Source organism: Micromonas pusilla, assembly GCF_000151265.4.
Source record: "Micromonas pusilla CCMP1545 genomic scaffold MICPUCscaffold_8, whole genome shotgun sequence".
Lineage (NCBI taxonomy): Eukaryota > Viridiplantae > Chlorophyta > Mamiellophyceae > Mamiellales > Mamiellaceae > Micromonas > Micromonas pusilla.
Genome location: NW_003315889.1, coordinates 678,060 through 696,886, shown reverse-complemented (window position 1 = coordinate 696,886; position 18,827 = coordinate 678,060). Strand labels below are relative to the sequence as shown.

Sequence of the window (18,827 nt, the reverse complement as noted above, 5' to 3'; positions counted from 1 at the left end):
CTTTCAATCACCGCCCTCGACGCCTTTCAACTCCATCTGACGCCTTTCAACTCCACCCCGACATCGCTTTGTATGGAACGACCCTCAGAGGGCCGGCGGGGACGATGGACCGTATCGCCAACGGGCTGGGGGCGTACCAGCTCAGGCATCACGAGATCACGCCGCCGCCGGAGCACATTCTGCGGGTGTCGTGCTCGGGGCCGCCGGCGATAATACCGAAGCACGCGGCGAAGGTGCGGTATTAAACAAACGCGAGCGAGCGCGGGAGCGCGCGTGTATCAACGACGATTTTGTAATAGTACTGTAGTTTCGCGCGCCGAAGGAATATTTCCCGAGTCTTCTCTCGTCTCCGCCCTTCCCGCCCGCCCACCGCGCGCCGCGCGCGACTCGACTCAGTACCGCTCCGGCACCGCGCCCACCCGCGCCGGATACCGCGGTAACTCCCCAAACTTCTGCGGCGGCCAGTACTTGAAGCACGCCCTCCCCAATATGTTCTCCTTCGGCAACGGCCCCCAGATGTGCGAGTCGAACGAGTTATTCCGGTTGTCCCCCATCACGAACACGTCCCCAGGGGGCACGATCTGCGGCTCCATGACGTACGTCGACGGCTCGAGCTTCAGCTCCTTCCCTCGCGACGCGTCGTTGACGTACAGCTCCCCTCTCTTCACCTCCACCTTGTCCCCCGCCACGGCGACGACTCTCTTGATGAACACCTCCTTCGTCAGCGCGACGGACGTCTTGGGGTCGTTCCATACAAAGCGACGTCGGGGTGGAGTTGAAAGGCGTCAGTTGAAGTTGAAAGGCGTCGAGGTCGGGGATTGAAAGCAAGGGGTGGGCGGAGAGACACGCCGGCGAAAGTCCTTAAGGAACGGCGTTCACCACGCCGACGCGGTCGTATGGGAACCAGTGTACGGGACGCACCTTGGGCGTCTTTGGCGGGTGGAAGATGACGACGTCCCCGGGGACTGGGTCGTGCTTGAACCGGTACGTGATCTTCTCCGCGATGAGGCGGTCGCCGATGTCGAACACCGGGTACATCGACAGGCTCGGGATGAAGCGCGGCTCCGCGATCGTCGCGCGGAACAAGAGCGACACCGCGAACGTGACGAGGACGGTCGCGACGTCCTCCGTGTTCAGACGCAGGCCCTCCGGGACCCACTCCGGCCACGGGAACTCGCCGTCGTTCTCGTCGTCGCCGCTGTCGCCGCCGCGGTCGTCGTCGCCGCCCGGGCCGGTCGGGTCTTCCATGGCCGGGCTCGCGCTCGCGCCGTCGCCTGAAGCGGCGGCGACCATCGTTCCGTTCACGTTCGTCGCGCGTCGTGCGCGTCCGCGCGCTCCTAATCGTAATCCACCGCCGCCGACCGCGACCGATCGGCGCGCGCGATTCCGCGCCGCGGGCCCCCGCGGCGCGGCGCGGACGACGCGCGGCGCGGACGACGCGCGCGACGCGGTCGTCGGCGCCGTCGGCAGCCGGAGCGACGACGTCGCGCTGAGCGACATCGCGACGGTCGCCATCGTGCGACGTGTAGTGAGGCGCGGACGACGGCGCGGCGGGGCGGGTTATCCGCTCCAATCGTCCACCGGCCGGGCCACTGCGCTCGTTTTCGAAAGCGCACAACGCGACGACTCGACGGCCACAGCGCGTCGCGCGCGGCGGGGGCGATGGCGGACGTCATCTGCCTCGTCGACAGCGACGACGACGCGCCGTCGCCGAAGCGCGCGCGGCGCGCGCCCGCGGGCCCGAGCGGCGTCTCGCTCTCTCCGCCGCGAGGCGGCGCGCCGCGCGGCGTCGAGCGAGGCTCGATCGACAGCCAGAGCAGCGGCGGGGATCTGGCTGTCATCGCGACGGACGCCACGCGCGCGTTCACCGCGCGCGCGTCGAATCTCGGGCGCGGACGCGGACGCGCCGCCGCCGCGGCCGCCGACGACGACGCGTGGAGACGGCTCGGGGACGTCGCGGAGGGACGCGACGACGCGGCGGACGCGCGCGAGCGAAAACGTCTCGACGCCGACCGTCAGAGGGCGCGCCGAGCGGCCGAGAAGGACGCCGAACGCGCGCGCAAGGCGGCGGAGCGCGACGAGATCAGGCGACGAAAAGCCGCGGACGCCGCCGCGGACGCGGCGCGTCGCGCGGAGACCCGCGAGCGCGACGCGCGCGAGCGACGCGCGAGAAGGGACGAAGCCTCCGTCGCGACCGGACGACACAAGTTTAAGATGCTCACCGTCGTCCTCGACGCCGCGCTCGCCGCCGACGCGTTCGGCCGCGCGCTCGCCGACGCGCTCGACGGCGGCGTCCGCGACGGCGGCCGCGGACTGACGCCGTTGATGCACCGCGCGGAGTCGCTCCCGCTCCCGTGGAGCGTGACGTGGAGGTATCACCCGCCGTCGGACGCGCCCGTCGCCGCGGGAGACGCGACGGCGAGAGACGCGACGTACACGATGTTGTATCTCAAGGCGGAGCGGTTCGCGGACATGTGCGTCGTGGACCACGAGCACGAGGTCGCGCTCGGCCGCGGCGGCGGCGGCGGCGGAAACGGCGGGGATCGAACCGGCGGCGGCGGGGAGTCGCCGCCCGCGGGGGGTCTCCGCGCGTTGCTTCGCGACGCGCGCGCGACGTTACCGCGAGGGCACGCGTTGTCGCTGCTCGTCCAAGGCCTCGAGGCGCACTGCGTCGCGCGCGAGCGCAGGGAGCACCGCGCGCGCGGGATCCACGGGTTCTCGAAGAAGCACGTCGACGTCGCGCTCGCGCGCTTATACGTCGGACGCGGCGGGCGCGGTCTGCGCGTGAGCACCGCGCAGGACATGCCGCACGCGGTGGACGCCGTCGTCGCCGTCGCCGTCGCGGTGAGACCGCTTCCCGTACGACTCCGTTCGCGCGTTGATCGTCGTTTCTTATCAAGGCGTTCATTCGCGCGCTGTGAACCTCACTTTTTGACACGTGGGTATGATATGCACCAATCACATGAACACGTGACTGACACGTGTTTTCCCTCGACCTATCACAGCTCGCGAGACGGCCGTTCGAACGGGAGGAGACCGCGCTGGACATCCTGGGGTGCGCGTCGTCCACGCTCGCGGCGGGGGTCGCGCTCGAGGCCGCGGCGGCGCGCGGGTCCAGGGGCGCGGGCGTCGGCGTCGACGGCGTCCATCACGGTTCGAGCCAAGCGACGACGGAGGACGGTCAGAACGGAGAGAGTCAGGCGCGTTCTGTCTCACACTGGTCCCATATACTGTATTACGACCGCGTCGGCGCGGCGCACGCCGATCCTTCAGGACTTTACTTCCCGGCGCATCTCTCCGCCCAGGGTCCCTCGCTTTCAATCCCGACACACCTCGACGCCTTTCAACTCCGCTTCTGACGCCTTTCAACTCCATCCCGATATCATCGCTCGCACGGAACGCACCTCATCAGAACGGAGAGAGCCAGAGCCGGGGCGGCGGCGCGCGGCGGGCGAAGTCCCAGGCTGAGGTGTGGGCGGGAGCGCTCATGAAGATCGCCGGGTGCGCGGAGGCGTCCGCGCTGTCGATCGTCCGCGCGTACCCGACGATGGACGCGCTCATGCGCGCGTACGCGGACGCGAGCGCGACGGAGCGAGAGAAGCGGGAGCTCTTGAAAGACTTGATCCGCGCCGGCGGCGCGGGGGGCGCGGAGAGGCGCGTGGGGCCGGTGCTGAGCGAGCGCGTGTACGCCGTGTTTCGTCCGCGCGGGGCGGACGACGCGGGGGGCGATAACGTCGGCGTGGGCGCGTGAGCGCGACGTCGACGACCGCGGGACGCGAACTCGTTTAAGAAGACGAAGGCAACGAAGGAAGAAGGAAGACGCGATAGATAGACTAGTAACTCGACGGGACGCGACGAACGAACGACGCGACGCGACGCGACGCGATTCTCCGAAAAGGCCGCGCGGGCGGTCGCGCGCGTCATGACGCACGCGTACAGTAGTGACACGCAGTAGTGACACGTATTATCGTCGCGTCATTCATTATATCCGTCCGTCGACTCGTTCGTCCGCTCTTAGAGTCCGCTCTCTCGGCGGCCCTCTCTCGTTCCTCGCGCGCGCGCGCGTCGCCGCCTCGTCCGTATCACGCCTTCATCGCCTCCTCCAGCGGCACCGGCTCGTTCGCGACCTGAATCGTGCACCCCGGCCTCGGCCCGTACTTCGCCCAGTACCCCGCGCTCAGCTTCGCGCCGTTCGCCTTGAGCCACGTCTCCGGCACGGGCACCCCCGTCGGCTGCGCCGAGCAGTACGGCCGCGCGTTGGGCTTGGCGAGGTACTGCTGGTGATAATCCTCCGCGAAGTAATAAACTGTGTTTCCCTCCGGCCCGATCAGATCGCTCGTGATCTTCCCGCTCCTCCCCGCCGCCTCCAGCGCCGCGGCGTAGGCCTTCGCGCTGTCCTTCGCCACCTCGAGCTGCTTCGCGGTGGAGCAGTAGATCCCGCTGCGGTACTGCGTCCCGCTGTCGTTGCCCTGCCGCATGCCTTGCGTCGGGTCGTGGCACGTCCAGTGCATCGCGAGGAGGTCCGCGAAGGAGACGATCTTCGGGTCCCACGCCACCTGGACCGCCTCCGTGTGCGCGGTGCGTCCGCTGCACACCTCCTCGTACGTCGGGTTCTGCGTGTGCCCGGAGCAGTATCCCACGGAGGTGGAGTAGACCCCGGGGACGCGCCAGAACATCTTTTCGGTGCCCCAGAAGCATCCGGTCGCGAACACGCACGTCTCGAGGTTGTCCGGGAACGGCTCCTTGATCGGGTTCCCGAGGACGTAGTGCTTGTTCGTGACCTTCATCTCTTCCTTGCGACCGGGGAGCGCGTCCTTCTCGTCGATGAGCGCGGACTTGGCGCCGCCGCCGTTGAGCATCGCCATGAGCTGTTCCATGAGTTCGTTCTCGGACGCTCTCGTCGCGATCGCGCGACCGCGCGACGGCGATCGCGGGGAGACGCGGAGCGGGGCGGACGCGCGCGCGGGCTTCGCGGCGCGGAGGGACGCGACGGGGGCGGAGGCGATGACGCGCGCGGATGCGGCGGCGGCGGAGATCATGTACGCGTCGTGGCGCGAGGGGCTCGTGCCGGGGCGGTGTGCGCGGAGCGCGCTCGCGTATCGGAGAAGGACGAGAGAGGCGGTGACGTGGCGGAGCTGCTGGCGAAGAGCGCAGAGGCGAACCGACGCGCGATGCGATGTCCCAGACGCGCGCCGCGAGCGAAGGGTCCGTCGGTCAAAAGAACCCGAGCCGCTACGAGTACACTCCGCGACGCGCGGCGAGCGAGACGCCTCGCGCCCGTCCCCCGCGCGCGGTCGACGCCGTCGCGTCCACGCCGCGGCCGTCCGACGCGGCCGCGAGCGTCTCCGGGCGTCGAGGAACCCGCTCTAACCGCGGCGCGGCGGGAGTGAGACGAACCCTCTCGGTGCCGATCGATCGAACGTCCGGCGATCTCGCCCGCCGCGGGGAGGAGGCGCGATGGGCGCGTTGGACGGCAACTCCGCGGCGTTCGCGGCCGTCGCCGGGTTCTTCGTCCTCTTCCACGCGTGCTACGCGGTGATCGCGCACAACGATAACCTGAAGCTCGCGGGCGAGGAGTTCGCCGCGGTGCCGCTCGGCGTCGTCCTCGAGTGCGTCGCGGGCGCGGCGCTGTGCGCGTGGGGCGCGTGCGGTTTCGCGGGGGAGTTTCTCCCCATCAAGGCGACGCCGCGGGAGGCCGCGCCGCCGGGGATGGAGCGCGTTGGGGATTTCATGATCTTCAACCACCGCGGCGCGGCGATCGGGAAGGCGGGGGGGAAGTGATCGCGATCGCGGCGGCGCGGCGGCGCGCGGACGGCGAGAGGTAGGAGAGCAGACGCACTTAGGGATTGTTGGTTCCTGTCTGTCGTCGCGCGGAAACGTTTAACGAAAACGAAAACGCCGCCTGTCGACTCCCCGCGTCCATCCCGTCAGAACGTGTCCAGCGCGCTCGCGAGCGAGTTCCTCCGCACGGTGACGACCACCGGTAGCGCGAGCGTGTTCCACTCCGGCCCGACCGTCGTCCCGAGCGTGTTGTACGGCCTTTCCATGACGACCAGATCTTCGTCCGCCGCCGCCGACGGAAACCCAGTCGCGGGGACCTCGACGCACAGCGTCCCGTCCGGCATTCTTCCGCCGACGCGGCCGTGCAGGCCGGGCACGTCGCGCCTCCGCGCGCCATCGGGACACGTCCGCGCGAACGCGACCGCGTACAGCGACGGCGCGTCGTCCTCGTAGACGGTCCCTCGGAGCCACTCGACGGCGGTGTTTTCGTAGCTCGCGTCGTCGACGGCGACGACGCCGAGGTTCCGCGCTTGGTTATACACCGCGAGGTTCGCGTAGTGCGCGTTCCCGGTCGTCGCGTGATTCACGCCGACGACGTACACGACGACGTCGTTCGAGGGAATGCGAAACGTCGGCCCTCGTATGTACGTCGTGTCCCTGTTATCCCCGCCGCAATTCCACGTCGTGTCGATGCACTGCTGGCCGTTGTCGAACAGGATCTGCGCACCCGTGTTCTGCGTCGTGACGAAGTCGCCGACGCTCGAGAAGTGCGACGCGACCGCGCTCGCGACGGCGGTGACTGCAGGGAGTAACGGACGCTCGTCGAGCGTTTCACGAGGGATCAGCGACGCCCGCGGGAACGGCCGGAGAAACATCGGCGCGCGCTGAGGGTCGTTCCATACAAGCGAATGTCAGGGTGGAGTTGAAAGGTGTCAGTTGGAGTTGAAAGGCGCCGCGGTCGGGGATTAAAAGCGAGGGGTGGGCGAAGAGAGACGACGGGCAAAGTCCTTAAGAAACGGCGTTCACCACGCGAACGGGGTCGTATGGGAACCAGTGTATAGAACGCGCCTGAGGCGTCAGCCGCAGCACCACGAACGGCGGATCGTTCGCGAACGCGTCCCAAAGGCGCTCGTCCTCCGCGACCGCGTGCCTCAAGAGCACCGCGTGCGTGACCGCGTCGTAGGAGGTCAGCAGTCCACCGTTCTGCGTCGAGAGGCCGTACGAGTTGATCGCGGCGGCGCCTCCGGGGACCGCCCCGGACGAAGCCAACGCGTCGGCGGCGCGATCGAGCGTCGTCCGCGACAGCCCGAACAGCGCGGCGAAGCCGCGATCGAAGCAGTCAACGCCTCGCAGGACGCCGCCGCCGCCGCGAGGAACCGTCCCCGCTGCGGTGCTGAGGCGCGTGAAGTACCGCGAGTCGTCGCCGTCGAACCCGCCGGCGACGCCCGCGGATAACGAATCGCCGAGCGACGCGAAGGCTGTCCTCACCGACCCGGCTTGGTAGACTCTGTGTAAGTACGGAGTCAGACCGAAGTACTTCGCGCGCGGCGGCGTGCATCCGATCACGGCGATGACCTCGTCCGGCCTCAGCGACAGCTCGCACGACGCATCCGAGCCGTCGGAGCCGTCGGGGATGACGCGTTGCATCGCCGCCGCCGCCGACGACGACGACGCGAGTCCCAACGCGGGCGCGGACAGCGCGTCGTTGGACGCCTCGCGGTACTCCGCGCGTCGCCGCGCGGCGTCCACGATCGCCGCGATCGGCCTCTGGGCGTCGACGACGACGGCGGTGGAGTCGGACGAGGCGTCGCGCGTCGTCGCCGTGGACGGCAAGGAGCCCGCGCGCGAGGCGGACGCCGGCCGCCGCGGCGCCGAGGCGTCGTCGTCGTCGTCGTCGTCGTCGGTCGACCTCGACCTCGCCGCGCGCTCCGCCACGCGCGCGCGCTCCGCGGCCTCGCTCCGGCGAAGCAACGCGGTGGGCGCGTCCGTCACCGGCTGCGCGAGGGGGGGAGAGGAGGAGGAGGAGGATGAGGACGACGCCGCGTCAAAAGAAAACCAAACCGAACGGAGCAGCGCGGACGACGCGGACCGAGACGCCGCCGCGGCGCACCAGCAGCGCGCACCCGTACGTGCTCGTCGGGTTGACGTGGTAGCAGTCGCGGCAGTCCTCGTCGATGTCCGCGTACTTGAACACCCACATCGCGCCCTCGGTGACGTCGAACCCCGCGGCGTCGAACGCGCGCGACGCGTCCGTCGACGCGGCGTCGCGCGCGGAGGGAGAGGAAAGCGGGCAGGAGGGCGCCGCCGCCGCCGCGGACGCGCGGTCGAGGAGGACGATCGCGGCGCACGCGGCCGCGAGGAGGACGCGCGCGCGCGGGAGAGGGCGCGGCGGCGACGACGACGACGACGAAGGCGTCGTCATCGCGCGAGAGAGGAGAGGCGGGCGCTGGGGTGGGTGGGTGTGTGTGGGGGGGGGCGAGTGTCGAGCGCGAGTTCGTTCGTCGGCGCCGGGTTCGCCGCGCGCGCGCGGTCCGAGAGAGCGACGTTCGAACCCTAATCCGGGCGCCGATCTCGCCGAGAGGAAGGCGAAGCGTCCGCGGCGTCGAGGGTGAATATGATACGATGTAGTCGCGCTCGTATGTACAAAGTCGGTCACGCTCGCTTCGCGAGCGGGGAAAAAATCTCGAGGGGCGTCGTTCGTCGTCGCCGCCGCCCCTCGCCAGCCTCCGCGTCGTCGTTTTGGGTTATTCATCGTCCATCACTCTTCCTCCTCCGCGCCGCGCGTCAATCGAGGTCGTCCGCGGCGCCCGCCGCGGGCTTTTCCTCCGCGTCGACGTCCATGGCGTCGGCGGCGGCGCCGTCCGCGCCCTCGCCCTCGCCCGCCGCCGCGCCCGCGTCGGCGTCCGCGTCCTTCGCCTCCGCCGCGTCCGGCTCGGGCGCCGGCGGCGGCGGCGGCTTCGGCTTCGGCCGCGACAAGATCGGCGCGCACATGCGCTCCAGCCCCTCGCGCTTCTTCACGACGTCATTGGACACGAGAACCGGGTCCGCGGTCTTCGCGGCGGCCGCCTGGAGTCCCTCCTTCTCCGAGAGCCAATCCAACGCGGCCTGAGCCTCCGCGCGAACTTTCTCGAGATCCGCCGCGTCGATGTGCTCGTGCGCGGGGTCCGGCGCGGCTTGGCTCAGGAACCCGCTCGCGGCGGCGCGCAGCGCGTCGCACGCGGGCGGCCGCAGCGTCTCCTCCGCGTGCCTCGCCTCGATCGGGTCCCCGACCGCCTTCAACTCCGCGAGCTTCGAGACGTACACCCCTTTCGTCTCGTCCTCGCCGTCCTCGTAGAGCCAGTCCTCCGTCGCGTTGAGCGTCGCGTTGAACGCCTCCGCGACGGCGGGCTCCACGAACGGCGCGTACTTATCGGCGATCTGCGACCGCATCCTGTACACGTACTCCTCGACCGCGTTCTTGCGCTCTTTCGTCTCCTCCATGACGCGGTCCTGGAGCGCCATCTCGTACTCCTCCGCGACGAACGTCTCGAGCACCTGCGACGGGAGGCCGCCGACGACGGAGACGACGTTGACGTCCGTCTTCTTCACCTTCTTCTTCTTCTCAACGACGGGCGCGGCGGGCGCGGCGTCCGCGTCCATCTTCTCCGCGCCGCCGTCCTCCGCCGCGGGCTTCTCCGCGTCCGCCATGGGCTCGTCCTCCTTGGCGGCGGGCGGAGCGGGCGGCGGCTCGACGACGACCTCCTCTTCGATCTCTTCGATCGCCTGCGCCTGCTCGACGGAGACGAGGCCGTTGAGGTTCAAACGAACCTTCACCTTGAGCTTCGTCTTCTCCTCCGTGTCCTTGGCGCGCGCGATGGGTCCGATGTCGAACGACCCGATCGCGAGCTCCGTGCCGGGCGGCAGCAGCGTCGGCGTCGTGTACTTCGCCTGGATCGTGAACGTCTCGTCGCGGAAGAAGGTCATCATCTTCGACGACGGCACCGCGTTGTTGCGTTCGAAAATCTCCAGCTCCTTCGCCTCCCCGTCCTCGCTCGCCCACGCGAACGACACCGGGTACGGGAACGAGTCCACGACCTCGAAGTCGCGCACCTTGAACTGCGGCGAGAGCATCGCGCCCTGGAGCGCGCACCCTCTCGCGACGCACTCGCTCGCGTTGAGCGTGCGGCCCGGGACTTGCCCGAAGAACGCCTCGAGCTGCGCGGAGATGAACGGCATCCGCGACGCGTTACCGACCAGCTCCACCGCGGCGATGTCGTCGGGGACGAGCCCAGCCTCGCTCATCGCGGTCGTGACCGGGCCCATGAGCTTCTCGAGTAAACCTTGGGAGAGTTCCTCCATCTTCTCGCGCGTCATGGACGACTTGACGTCAACCTCGTCCATGATGCACTCGACGCTTATGGGCGCCTCCGGGTTGGCGCTGAGAATTTTCTTCATCTTCTCGATCGCGATCTTCAAGCGCAACGACGCGCGCGCGTTAGACTTGATGTCGATCTTGTGCTTCGCGCCGAACTCCTCGCAGAAGTGATCGAACATCGCGAGATCGAACGCGTGCCCGCCGAGCTTCCGATCGAATCCGGTGGACATCACCCTCAGCTGCGACTTGGTAAATCGAACGACGCACGCCTGCATCGCGGAATGCCCGACGTCCACGAACACCACGTTCGTGGGCGTGTCCGTGAACTCGTTCGTCTTGAAGATGCCGTACGCGAGCGCGGTCGCGGTCGTCTCGTGCATCAATCGCAGCACGTTGAGCTGCGCGATGGACGCCGCGTCGAGCATCGCGCGCCTCTGCGCGTCGGTGAAGAACACCGGGATGGATATCACCGCGTCCGTCACCTTGCTGCCCTGGTCCTGCTCCGCGATGATCTTGAGGTCCGCGAGGGCCATCGCGACGAGCCTCTCCGGCGTGAACGCCTTCTTCTCGTTCATGTAAGTCACCGTGATCAAGATCTCGTCGTTCGGGCCTCCCGCGATTGGAAACACAAAGTTGGGCAGCATCGCCTGCACCTCGGGGTCGGAGTACCGCAGGCCGATCAAGGACTTGAGCTGGACGATCGTGTCCTTGGGCTTCATGTTGATCTTGTCCGCGGCCGCGCAGCCGAGGAAGCGCTGGCGTTCGAGGGAGGGGGCGAGAAGATCGCGCGCGGGAGGGACGGTCAGATCAGATCGGGAGACGAAAAAAAAGACGGCGCGAGAGGGGAGTCGAGCGGTCGAGAGGACGCGACGGCGGCGACGCGCGCGATGGCGACGCGCGCGCGCGATGGCGACGCCGCGCGGGGCATCGCGACGACGCGCTCGCGATTCGCGTCGCGTCGCGCGCGCGTCGCGGCGCGTCCGCGATCGATGGCGTCGCCCCCCGGTCCGCGATCGCGCGCGGTCGCGGGGTCGCGTCGCGTCGCCGATCGATCGAAGGCGCGCGAAGACGCGACGAGCGACGATTGGAAGAAGAGGAGATCAGATCGCGCGAGCCGCGGGGCGCGCGGCGACGCGAAGGACGCGCGGACGGAGACTCGACGCGCACCTGCTTCTCCCCGAAGTTCACCATCGAGGGCGTCTCGCGCTTGGACTCGCCGTTTAACACGACGTCGATGCCCTTGCGTCGCGCGAGCGCGATGACGCTGTTGGCGTTACCGAAGTCGAGGCCGACGACGCTCATCTTTTTTTTCTATGAGCGAGACGACTTGACTTCCTTCCTTCAGCGACGGCGAGACGCGATCGATCGCGTGTGCGCGCGTGCGGAGCCTGCGCGTATCTGACGGCGCAGCGATCGAGCGGCGACGTGAGGTGCACGACGCGCGACGTAAAGTGAGCGGAGGAGGTCGCAATCGCGCCGCCGTCGTCTCTTTGACCTGCAGAAGTAAGTTTCCACGCCAGGCCGCGCGCGCCGCAGAAACACGCGTCGGCTGGCGGGAGACTTTTGAGGTCTTTTGCGGCGCGCGGCGCGGCTCGATCAAGCAGCGCACGTGTTTTACGTTTATTAAACCATCGGGTGATCTCGGTGCGGGCGTCTTTTTGGTGACGTCAGGTCGTCGCTCAGAATCGACCGTCGCGCCCGCGCGCACGTCGCGTCGTGACCCACACGCACAGGTGCGATCCGCGACTTCGCGCCCTTCGCGCGCTTCCGCGACGCGCGCGCGGCGTTTCGGTCGCGCGCGCGTCTCGTCGCGCGTCGCGCCCCGGCCGGCGCGTTGGAAAATATCGCGGCGGGGCGCAATCAACGAGCCGATTTCTTCACGCGTAAACCCTCCTCCGCTGACCGTGATCGTCCCTCGCGTCCTCGACTCCCCAGGGCTCCATCCACCGCGCGAAGCCGCGAGATCTGAGATGGCCGCGATGGCGTCCGCGTCCGGCGTCAACGGTGCGTCTCCCTCCGTTCCGCGCCTCCCCCTCCCCCCCGCGCTCCGCCGTCAACTACCGAAAGAAAAAAAAAGGAGCGAGCTTTTTCTGACCGAGACCCCCCCCCCTCCCTCCTTCCCTCCCTCTTCCTCGCGCGCGCCTCCAGCCTTCCTCGGGTTCAAGCCCGCTCGGCTGAACGCCGGTCGCGCGCGCGCGAGACCCTCCTCCGTCGCGCGCCGCGCCGCCCGGGGGCCCATCGTCGCAGTCGCCGTCCCCTCGGGAAAGAAGACGAAGGAGGGACCCAAGCGAAGCAAGGTTGAGATCATCAAAGAGAACTCCGACTTCCTTCGCCACCCGCTCATCGCGGAGCTCGCGACGGAGGCGAGCTCCATCAGCGAAGACGCCGCGCAGCTGTACAAGTTCCACGGCGGGTACCAGCAGGACGACCGCGAGAAGCGATCGTTCGGCGCGGGGAAGTTTTACCAGTTCATGATGCGCACGAAACAACCAGCGGGGACGGTGCCGAACAAACTGTACCTCGTCATGGACGACCTCGCGAACACGCACGGCAACGGCACGCTGCGCCTCACCACGCGGCAGACGTACCAGCTGCACGGCATCCTGAAGACGGACCTCAAGGCGACGTTCCAGGCGGTGATTCGAAACATGGGCAGCACGCTCGGCGCGTGCGGGGACATCAACCGGAATGTGATGGCGAGCCCGGCGCCGTACGCCGCCGCCGCGCGACCGGAATACGCCATAGCGCAGGAGCTCGCGAAAGATCTCGGGGATCTCCTCGCGCCGCAGAGCGGGGCGTACTACGACGTGTGGCTCGACGGCGAGCAGTTGCTCACCGTGGAGAAGCCGGAGGTTGTGGAGTGCAGAAACGATAATCGGTTCGGAACCAACTTTGAGGGGTCGCCCGAGCCCATCTACGGCACGCAGTTCCTCCCGCGCAAGTTCAAGATCGGCGTGACCGTCCCCGGGGACAACCACATCGACTTTCTCACGAACGACATCGGGATCTGCGTCGTCATGAAGGACGGGAAGCACGTCGGGTACAACGTCTACGCCGGCGGCGGGATGGGCCGCTCGCATCGAAACAACGACACGTTCCCGCGCATGGCGTCCCCGATCGGGTACGTGGACAAGGCGGACATCTTCTACGCGGTGAAGGCGATCGCGTGCACGCAGCGAGACTACGGCCGGCGCGACGACCGCAAGCAGTCGCGCCTGAAGTACCTCATCCACTCATGGGGCGTCGAAAAGTTCAAGTCCGTCACGGAACAGTACATGGGGAAACAGTTCGAACCCCTCGCGGACCTCCCCGAGTTCACGGTGCCGACGTACCACGGCTGGAACGACCAGGGCGACGGCAAGATGTGGTACGGCGTGCACGTCGTCAACGGCCGCCTGCGAGGCGACGCGAAGAAGGCGCTCAGGGCGGTCATCGAACGCTACGAACTCCCCGTGCGCCTCACCGCGCAGCAAGACCTTCTGCTCACCGACATCGACCCGGCGTGGAAAGCGGACATCACGACGACGCTCGCCGCCGCCGGCGTCGTCGACGCGAGCGAGATCGATCCCATCGACAAGCTGTCCATGGCGTGCCCGGCGCTGCCTCTGTGCGGCCTCGCCATCACGGAAGCCGAGCGCGGCCTTCCGGACGTCAACAAGCGCCTGCGCGAGACGATGACCAAGGTGGGTTTGCCCAAGGAGGAGGCGTTCATCGTGAGGATGACCGGGTGCCCGAACGGGTGCGCGCGGCCGTACATGGCCGAGCTCGGGTTCGTCGGCGACGGCCCGGGGTCGTATCAGATTTGGTTGGGCGGCGAGTCCAACTTGCTCACGCTCGCGCGTCCGTTCGCGGACAAGGTCAAGGAGACGAACCTTGAGACGTTCTTCGAGCCTATCTTCGCGGAGTTTAAGAAGACGAAAACCAGCGGCGAGACGCTCGGGGCGTGGGCGAACCGCGTCGGGTTCGACGCGATCAGGAAGGCGCAGGAGACGTACGAGGCCGCCGCGGCGCCCGTCGCCGCGGCGCCCGTCGCCGCGGCGCCCGCGCCGGCGGCGCCCGCACCCGCGCCGGTCGCCGCGACGGGGCGCCTCCCCCGCGTCATGGTCGAGCGCGACGCGTTCGAAGCGCTTCAGGCGTACGCGGAGAAGCACAACACCACGCTCACGGAGGCGGCGACCGCGGCGATCCTTCGCATGACGAAGGGCATGTGACTCAAGAAAAATAAAGTGTACGGTGTAGTTCCTTAGCAGTGATTCATTCTTTTCATCGCGACGTGTTCGATTAAATTAAAAATCAATCCGCGACGACGCGCGCGCGCTAGGTCCGCACTACCACCGCTACTCGTCAACGCCGTCCATCAGCTCACGTGCTCGGTGTTGACCACCGCCGGCCCCGAGTCGCCGACGAACGCGACGCGGTAGTCCTTCGTCGCGTCGTACGTCTCCCACTTCACCATCGGAAACGTCTTTCGGTTCTGTTCGAACCACCTGCGATCTAACACGCATCCGACGTCCAGGAGGGAGTATATCTTGAGAGACTCCATCGCCGCGGACTGCGTCGGCGCGACGCCCCCGGCGACGGCGTCGTCCTTCTCCCTCGTCGCGGCGTCTTTTTTTTTCTCGTCGTCGCCGTCGGCGGCGTTCTCGTTCTTCTCCCTCTCCCTCTCCTTCTCCTCCTCCTCTTTCGGCGGCTTATCCAGGTCCGCGAACACGTTCTTCCCGAAGATCACGCACCCGGTCTGCACGAGCTCGAACCACGTGTGGTGGTGCGGGATGATCAGACCTTCTTTCGCGAACATGCACTGTGCGCCCGTGACGTGCGCGAGCTCTCTGTATTCTCTGTGATGCTCGTCCCTAAACTTGTCCAAAAAGTCGCCCACGGTGTCGCCGTACTTGACCCTCATCGAGTGTCGCATCTTCTTCACGTCCTGCATCAAGTTCCCCCGCGGCATCCAGTACGCGAAGTGCAGATCGAACTCCGTCTCGAGCTTGGCCTTGATCGCGTCCTTCGCCTCCGCCTTCATCCTGATCGCCTCTCGCGTCGCCTCGAGCTCGCGTTCGCGGTCGGGGAGGAAGTCCGTCTTCACCGCGGGGTTCTTCCCGAGCTTGCCGAACTTGCCGCCGCCCGCGGCGTCGGGGGCGTTAACGCCGCCGTCGTTACCGTTACCACCCTCGTCGCCGTCCTCCTCGTCGTCGTCGAACGACAGCTTGCACGTCGCGGCGCGTATCGCTTTTTTGCTCTTTTTTCGTCTCCTCTCCAGGCGTTCGACGTCGTCCGCCGCCTTCGCCTTCTCCGCGAGCGCTCTCTGCGCCGCGAGCTCGTCCTCGATCTCCTTGCGCTTACTCGAGAACTCATCCCTGCGGTCGAGAGGGAGGGGACGCGCGGGGAAGGGCGGGAGGGGGTCAGCGCGCGGGCGGTCCCCCGCGTTTCGAGATCGTGGCTCGAATCGAGGGTTCGATCGATCGCGTCGAATCGAATCGAATCAACCCTAAGAGACCGGCGCGGACGGCGGACGACGCGTCGTCGTCTCGCGACGCGTCCGCGCCGCGCGAGGAGAGCGCGTCGGGCGTCGCCTCACTTCGTCTTCAGCCCCACGGTTTGCTCCTTGAACAGCGCCTCCACGGCCTCGCCCTTCGCGGCCGCGAACCCGACCTCGGTCTTTCGATTCGCGATGTCCCCGCGCTTGAAGTCCTCGGACATCGACGCGTTGCGGAACTCCATCGCGGCCGGGGGCTGGGCGAGCGGTCCTGTCTCGACGCGAGGACGACGACGAGACGACGACGCCCGCGAGCGAGAAGAAGGAACTCCTCCGGCCGCGCGCTCGAGGACCGACGCCGACGCCGCGCGGGGGGTGACGCGCCGCGCGCGGTGCCGGACTCGTCGCCTCCCGCCGCGAAGACGGGACCAGACGGAAACAGGTGGAAACGCGGCACCGGCACCCGCACCCTTCCCACTCGCGCGAGCCGCGAAACGGCGGAACGAGAACCGCACACGTCGACGCTCTCGCGCCATCCATCCCGTCCGTCACACCGCCGCGCCCCATGTCCGCCGCCGCCACCGCATCGAGACCCTCGGTCCTCGCGCCGCGCCTCGCGCGCGCGCGCGCCCGCCGCGCCGGCGCCGGCGCCGCGTCGACGACGCGCGCGTCCGCGGCGGTCGCCGACGTCGCGTCCACGCTGACGGGGGACGACCTCGCGGCGTGGGAGAGCTCAAAGGCGCTCGTGATGGACCTCGTGGGCGTGGACGACGAGAAGGCGGAGAAGACGCTGATCCGCGCGTTCGGGTGGGGCGCGCAGAGCTACTGGCGCAACGAGAAGACGGAGGAGATCCCGGACGCGGACGCGGTCGAGGCGCGCATCGCGTACCTCGTCGAGATCGGCATCGCGGAGGACAAGGTGGCGGAGATCCTGACCAAGGTGCCCGAGGTGCTCGGGTGCGACGTCGCGGAGCGCCTCGAGCCCAACGTGGCGCACATCGAGAAGAACTACTTCATGAAGCGCGGGACGAAAAACTTCGCGAACTACATCTTGAGGGTGCCGCAGGTGCTGGGGAACAACCTCGACTGCGTCGGCGACTGCGCGGGCGAGTGCAACCGCTGTTGGGCGAGGTGCTGATGGGCTCGTCAACGGATGAGGACGACGCGTCGCGTCGCGAGAAATTTTTACGCATTCTGTTCATCGTCGTTGAAAAAAATGACCGCGAACGCGAAACACCGAAACGCCGACCGACGTAACACATCTCGTCTCATCGCGTCTCATCGCGCCGCGCCGCCATCTCCGAACGTCACGGGCGTGCACGTCAGCGTCTCCAAGTCCACCATCACGATCGTCCCCGTGGCGGCGAACGACGGGACGCTCACCGCGAGCGTCCTCGTCGTTTCCCCGCCCGCGCCCGCGCCCGCGCCGCGGCGCTCCAGCTCCACGACTCTGCTCCCGAACGCGGGCTGGCACCCGGCGAAGTACACGTCCGGGCACGCGTCGAGGTGGAACGGGTCCCTGTCCTTGTACGGGTAGCACGCGAGGGTGTCCGGCGCGCTCGGCGCGAGGTGCTGCCACCGAAGCGACGACTCCATCAGATCTAAACGCTCCTCCGCCGCCGCCGCGTCGCCGCCTTCGCCTTCGCCTTCGACTTCGCCTCCTCCTCCTTTGCGCACGTTGGTGTACTTGCACAGGTCGCTGATGTTCTGCCCGGACGTTCCCAAGAACCCGACGCCGCCGACGTCGAACTCGTGCGGGTTCGTCGACGCCGCGAACGTGTCGTACCGTGCCGCGGACGGGAACAGACACGGGTGCAACGGCTGCTGAGGTAACGCCTGGTTCGTCGGGTCGCCCTCCCCGGGCATCACGTCCACGTGCACGCTGGAGCAGAGCTGCGAGAGTAAGACGTCGAGCTCGCGCAGCGGCCGCGATATCTGCGCCTTCTCTCTCGGGTCGAGCGAAGACGCGGGGACCTCAGCTTTCGAGAGCGCGCCGCCGCAGACGACGACTCTCGCGACGCTCGCGGCTTCGGACGCGTCGGCGGCGCCGCCGAGGTTGCCGGTGAGGAAATCCAGCATCAGCTCCAGGTTCAGCGGGTTCGAGCTCGCGGGGTCGCCGACGCGCAGATCGGAGACGAGCACCACGCGCTTCCCTTTCAAATCGGCCGCCGCCGCGGTCGACGCGTCCGCCGGCGCCGCCGAGCGCCGCGCCGCCGCCGGTCGCGGGAAACAGATCTCATCCGCCTCGAACTCCCCTCCCGGGACGACCCTCCCTCGCGCGGCCAACACGACCCCGGTCACGAGCGCGTTCACGTCGATCGCGGCGCCGGTCAGCTTGACCCTCGCGCCCTCGTCCTCGAGGACGATCGAGTCGTCCTCGCCGACGAACTTGGTCTTCTTCGAGTCCTCGATCGCGACCGCGCTCGCGCTGACGCCCGCCTCCTTGACGTACTCGTCGAGGATGCACGGCTTGAGCTTCATGTCCTTGTACAGCGTCCCACTCAGGACGCACTCCTCGCCTTCTTTGAGGTCCAGGACTTTCGCGCGCGGGAGGTTCGGCCACTTCGCCTGGACCGCGTCCTCGAGCCGCGGCGCGAGGATCTTCAGGCGGTTGAAGTAGAGCTGGAAGTACTGCCCGTAGATCTTCGCGTCCAGGTTGAACTTCGAGTCGCGCGCGACGTACGGCAGCGTCGCGCGCGGGGAGATCTCGTGCGGCGGCGCCGCGGACGACGGCTCCGTGAGCATCGCGTCCGCGTGCGTCGCGTCGGGTGGGGCCATGACCGCTATGGTGACGTTCGCCGAAGCGCGGCGCGCGCGTGGTGTGATCGAGCCGTCATCTTATTTGAACTTTCCCAGGCGGACGAACCGCCTGGCGCCAGCGCAAGTGTGCCAAGTCAGGTGTGCCCACTGCCACGACCGGCCACATCATCGAGGGCGCTTCCACGGCGTCCACGGCTCGCGCGCCGTCGTCCGTCGATGTCCGCGCGCGCGGTGTCTACGTCGGCGACGCCCCCGGCGGCATCGCGCGGCAGTCGACGCGCCTCGGGCGCGGCGCGGACGGCGACGGCGACGACGACGACGTCGCGCGGGAGACGGCGGGGCGAAGAATCGGAAGCCGTCGCGCGCGGCGCGACGCTCGTCGTCCGTCGTCGCCGAAGCGCGGCGTCGACGACCGCGGCGAAGATCGACGACGCGGCGGCGGCGGCGGCGGACGAC

General features: G+C 68.2%; 10 protein-coding genes across 10 annotated transcripts; 4 read left to right on the top strand and 6 right to left on the bottom strand.

Annotated features, from left to right (window-relative positions):
- Positions 1-392: 392 nt before the first annotated feature.
- On the bottom strand, positions 393-1,248 carry MICPUCDRAFT_19272 (uncharacterized protein; the record flags this gene model as incomplete). The annotated part of the gene is made up of 2 exons (XM_003060365.1): positions 393-713; positions 889-1,248. 2 exons carry the CDS (start codon positions 1,246-1,248, stop codon positions 393-395), a joined length of 681 nt encoding a protein of 226 aa, XP_003060411.1.
- A 414-nt stretch (positions 1,249-1,662) lies between these two features.
- MICPUCDRAFT_69119 (uncharacterized protein) lies at positions 1,663-3,751 on the top strand (the record flags this gene model as incomplete). Its single annotated transcript, XM_003060660.1, has 3 exons — positions 1,663-2,844; positions 3,006-3,200; positions 3,413-3,751. 3 exons carry the CDS (start codon positions 1,663-1,665, stop codon positions 3,749-3,751), a joined length of 1,716 nt encoding a protein of 571 aa, XP_003060706.1.
- A 202-nt stretch (positions 3,752-3,953) lies between these two features.
- On the bottom strand, positions 3,954-4,859 carry MICPUCDRAFT_34655 (Peptide-methionine--S-oxide reductase; the record flags this gene model as incomplete). The annotated part of the gene is made up of 1 exon (XM_003060364.1): positions 3,954-4,859. One exon carries the CDS (start codon positions 4,857-4,859, stop codon positions 4,083-4,085), a length of 777 nt encoding a protein of 258 aa, XP_003060410.1. The 3' UTR covers positions 3,954-4,082.
- A 598-nt stretch (positions 4,860-5,457) lies between these two features.
- On the top strand, positions 5,458-5,781 carry MICPUCDRAFT_60188 (uncharacterized protein; the record flags this gene model as incomplete). Its single annotated transcript, XM_003060659.1, has 1 exon — positions 5,458-5,781. The coding sequence occupies one exon, from the start codon at positions 5,458-5,460 to the stop codon at positions 5,779-5,781; it is 324 nt and encodes a 107-aa protein (XP_003060705.1).
- Positions 5,782-5,927: 146 nt separating this feature from the next.
- On the bottom strand, positions 5,928-8,203 carry MICPUCDRAFT_40986 (uncharacterized protein; the record flags this gene model as incomplete). Its single annotated transcript, XM_003060363.1, has 3 exons — positions 5,928-6,580; positions 6,846-7,776; positions 7,892-8,203. The coding sequence occupies 3 exons, from the start codon at positions 8,201-8,203 to the stop codon at positions 5,928-5,930; spliced, it is 1,896 nt and encodes a 631-aa protein (XP_003060409.1).
- Positions 8,204-8,565: 362 nt separating this feature from the next.
- On the bottom strand, positions 8,566-11,437 carry MICPUCDRAFT_45719 (heat shock protein 70; the record flags this gene model as incomplete). The annotated part of the gene is made up of 2 exons (XM_003060362.1): positions 8,566-10,890; positions 11,303-11,437. The coding sequence occupies 2 exons, from the start codon at positions 11,435-11,437 to the stop codon at positions 8,566-8,568; spliced, it is 2,460 nt and encodes an 819-aa protein (XP_003060408.1).
- Positions 11,438-12,086: 649 nt separating this feature from the next.
- On the top strand, positions 12,087-14,423 carry MICPUCDRAFT_34650 (uncharacterized protein). The gene is made up of 2 exons (XM_003060658.1): positions 12,087-12,139; positions 12,284-14,423. Exons 1-2 carry the CDS (start codon positions 12,106-12,108, stop codon positions 14,344-14,346), a joined length of 2,097 nt encoding a protein of 698 aa, XP_003060704.1. The 5' UTR covers positions 12,087-12,105; the 3' UTR covers positions 14,347-14,423.
- Positions 14,424-14,492: 69 nt separating this feature from the next.
- Positions 14,493-15,856, bottom strand: MICPUCDRAFT_47920 (uncharacterized protein; the record flags this gene model as incomplete). Its single annotated transcript, XM_003060361.1, has 2 exons — positions 14,493-15,492; positions 15,714-15,856. 2 exons carry the CDS (start codon positions 15,854-15,856, stop codon positions 14,493-14,495), a joined length of 1,143 nt encoding a protein of 380 aa, XP_003060407.1.
- Positions 15,857-16,359: 503 nt separating this feature from the next.
- MICPUCDRAFT_18994 (uncharacterized protein) lies at positions 16,360-16,749 on the top strand (the record flags this gene model as incomplete). Its single annotated transcript, XM_003060657.1, has 1 exon — positions 16,360-16,749. One exon carries the CDS (start codon positions 16,360-16,362, stop codon positions 16,747-16,749), a length of 390 nt encoding a protein of 129 aa, XP_003060703.1.
- Positions 16,750-16,889: 140 nt separating this feature from the next.
- MICPUCDRAFT_19376 (uncharacterized protein) lies at positions 16,890-18,356 on the bottom strand (the record flags this gene model as incomplete). The annotated part of the gene is made up of 2 exons (XM_003060360.1): positions 16,890-17,222; positions 17,289-18,356. 2 exons carry the CDS (start codon positions 18,354-18,356, stop codon positions 16,890-16,892), a joined length of 1,401 nt encoding a protein of 466 aa, XP_003060406.1.
- Positions 18,357-18,827: the final 471 nt, after the last annotated feature.

Coding starts and splice junctions, on each gene's coding strand:
- MICPUCDRAFT_34650 (XM_003060658.1), top strand. CDS start 12,106: ATGGCCGCGATGGCGTCCGCGTCCGGCGTCAACG. Junction 12,140..12,283: donor GTCCGCGTCCGGCGTCAACG/GTGCGTCTCCCT, acceptor GCGCGCCTCCAG/CCTTCCTCGGGTTCAAGCCC.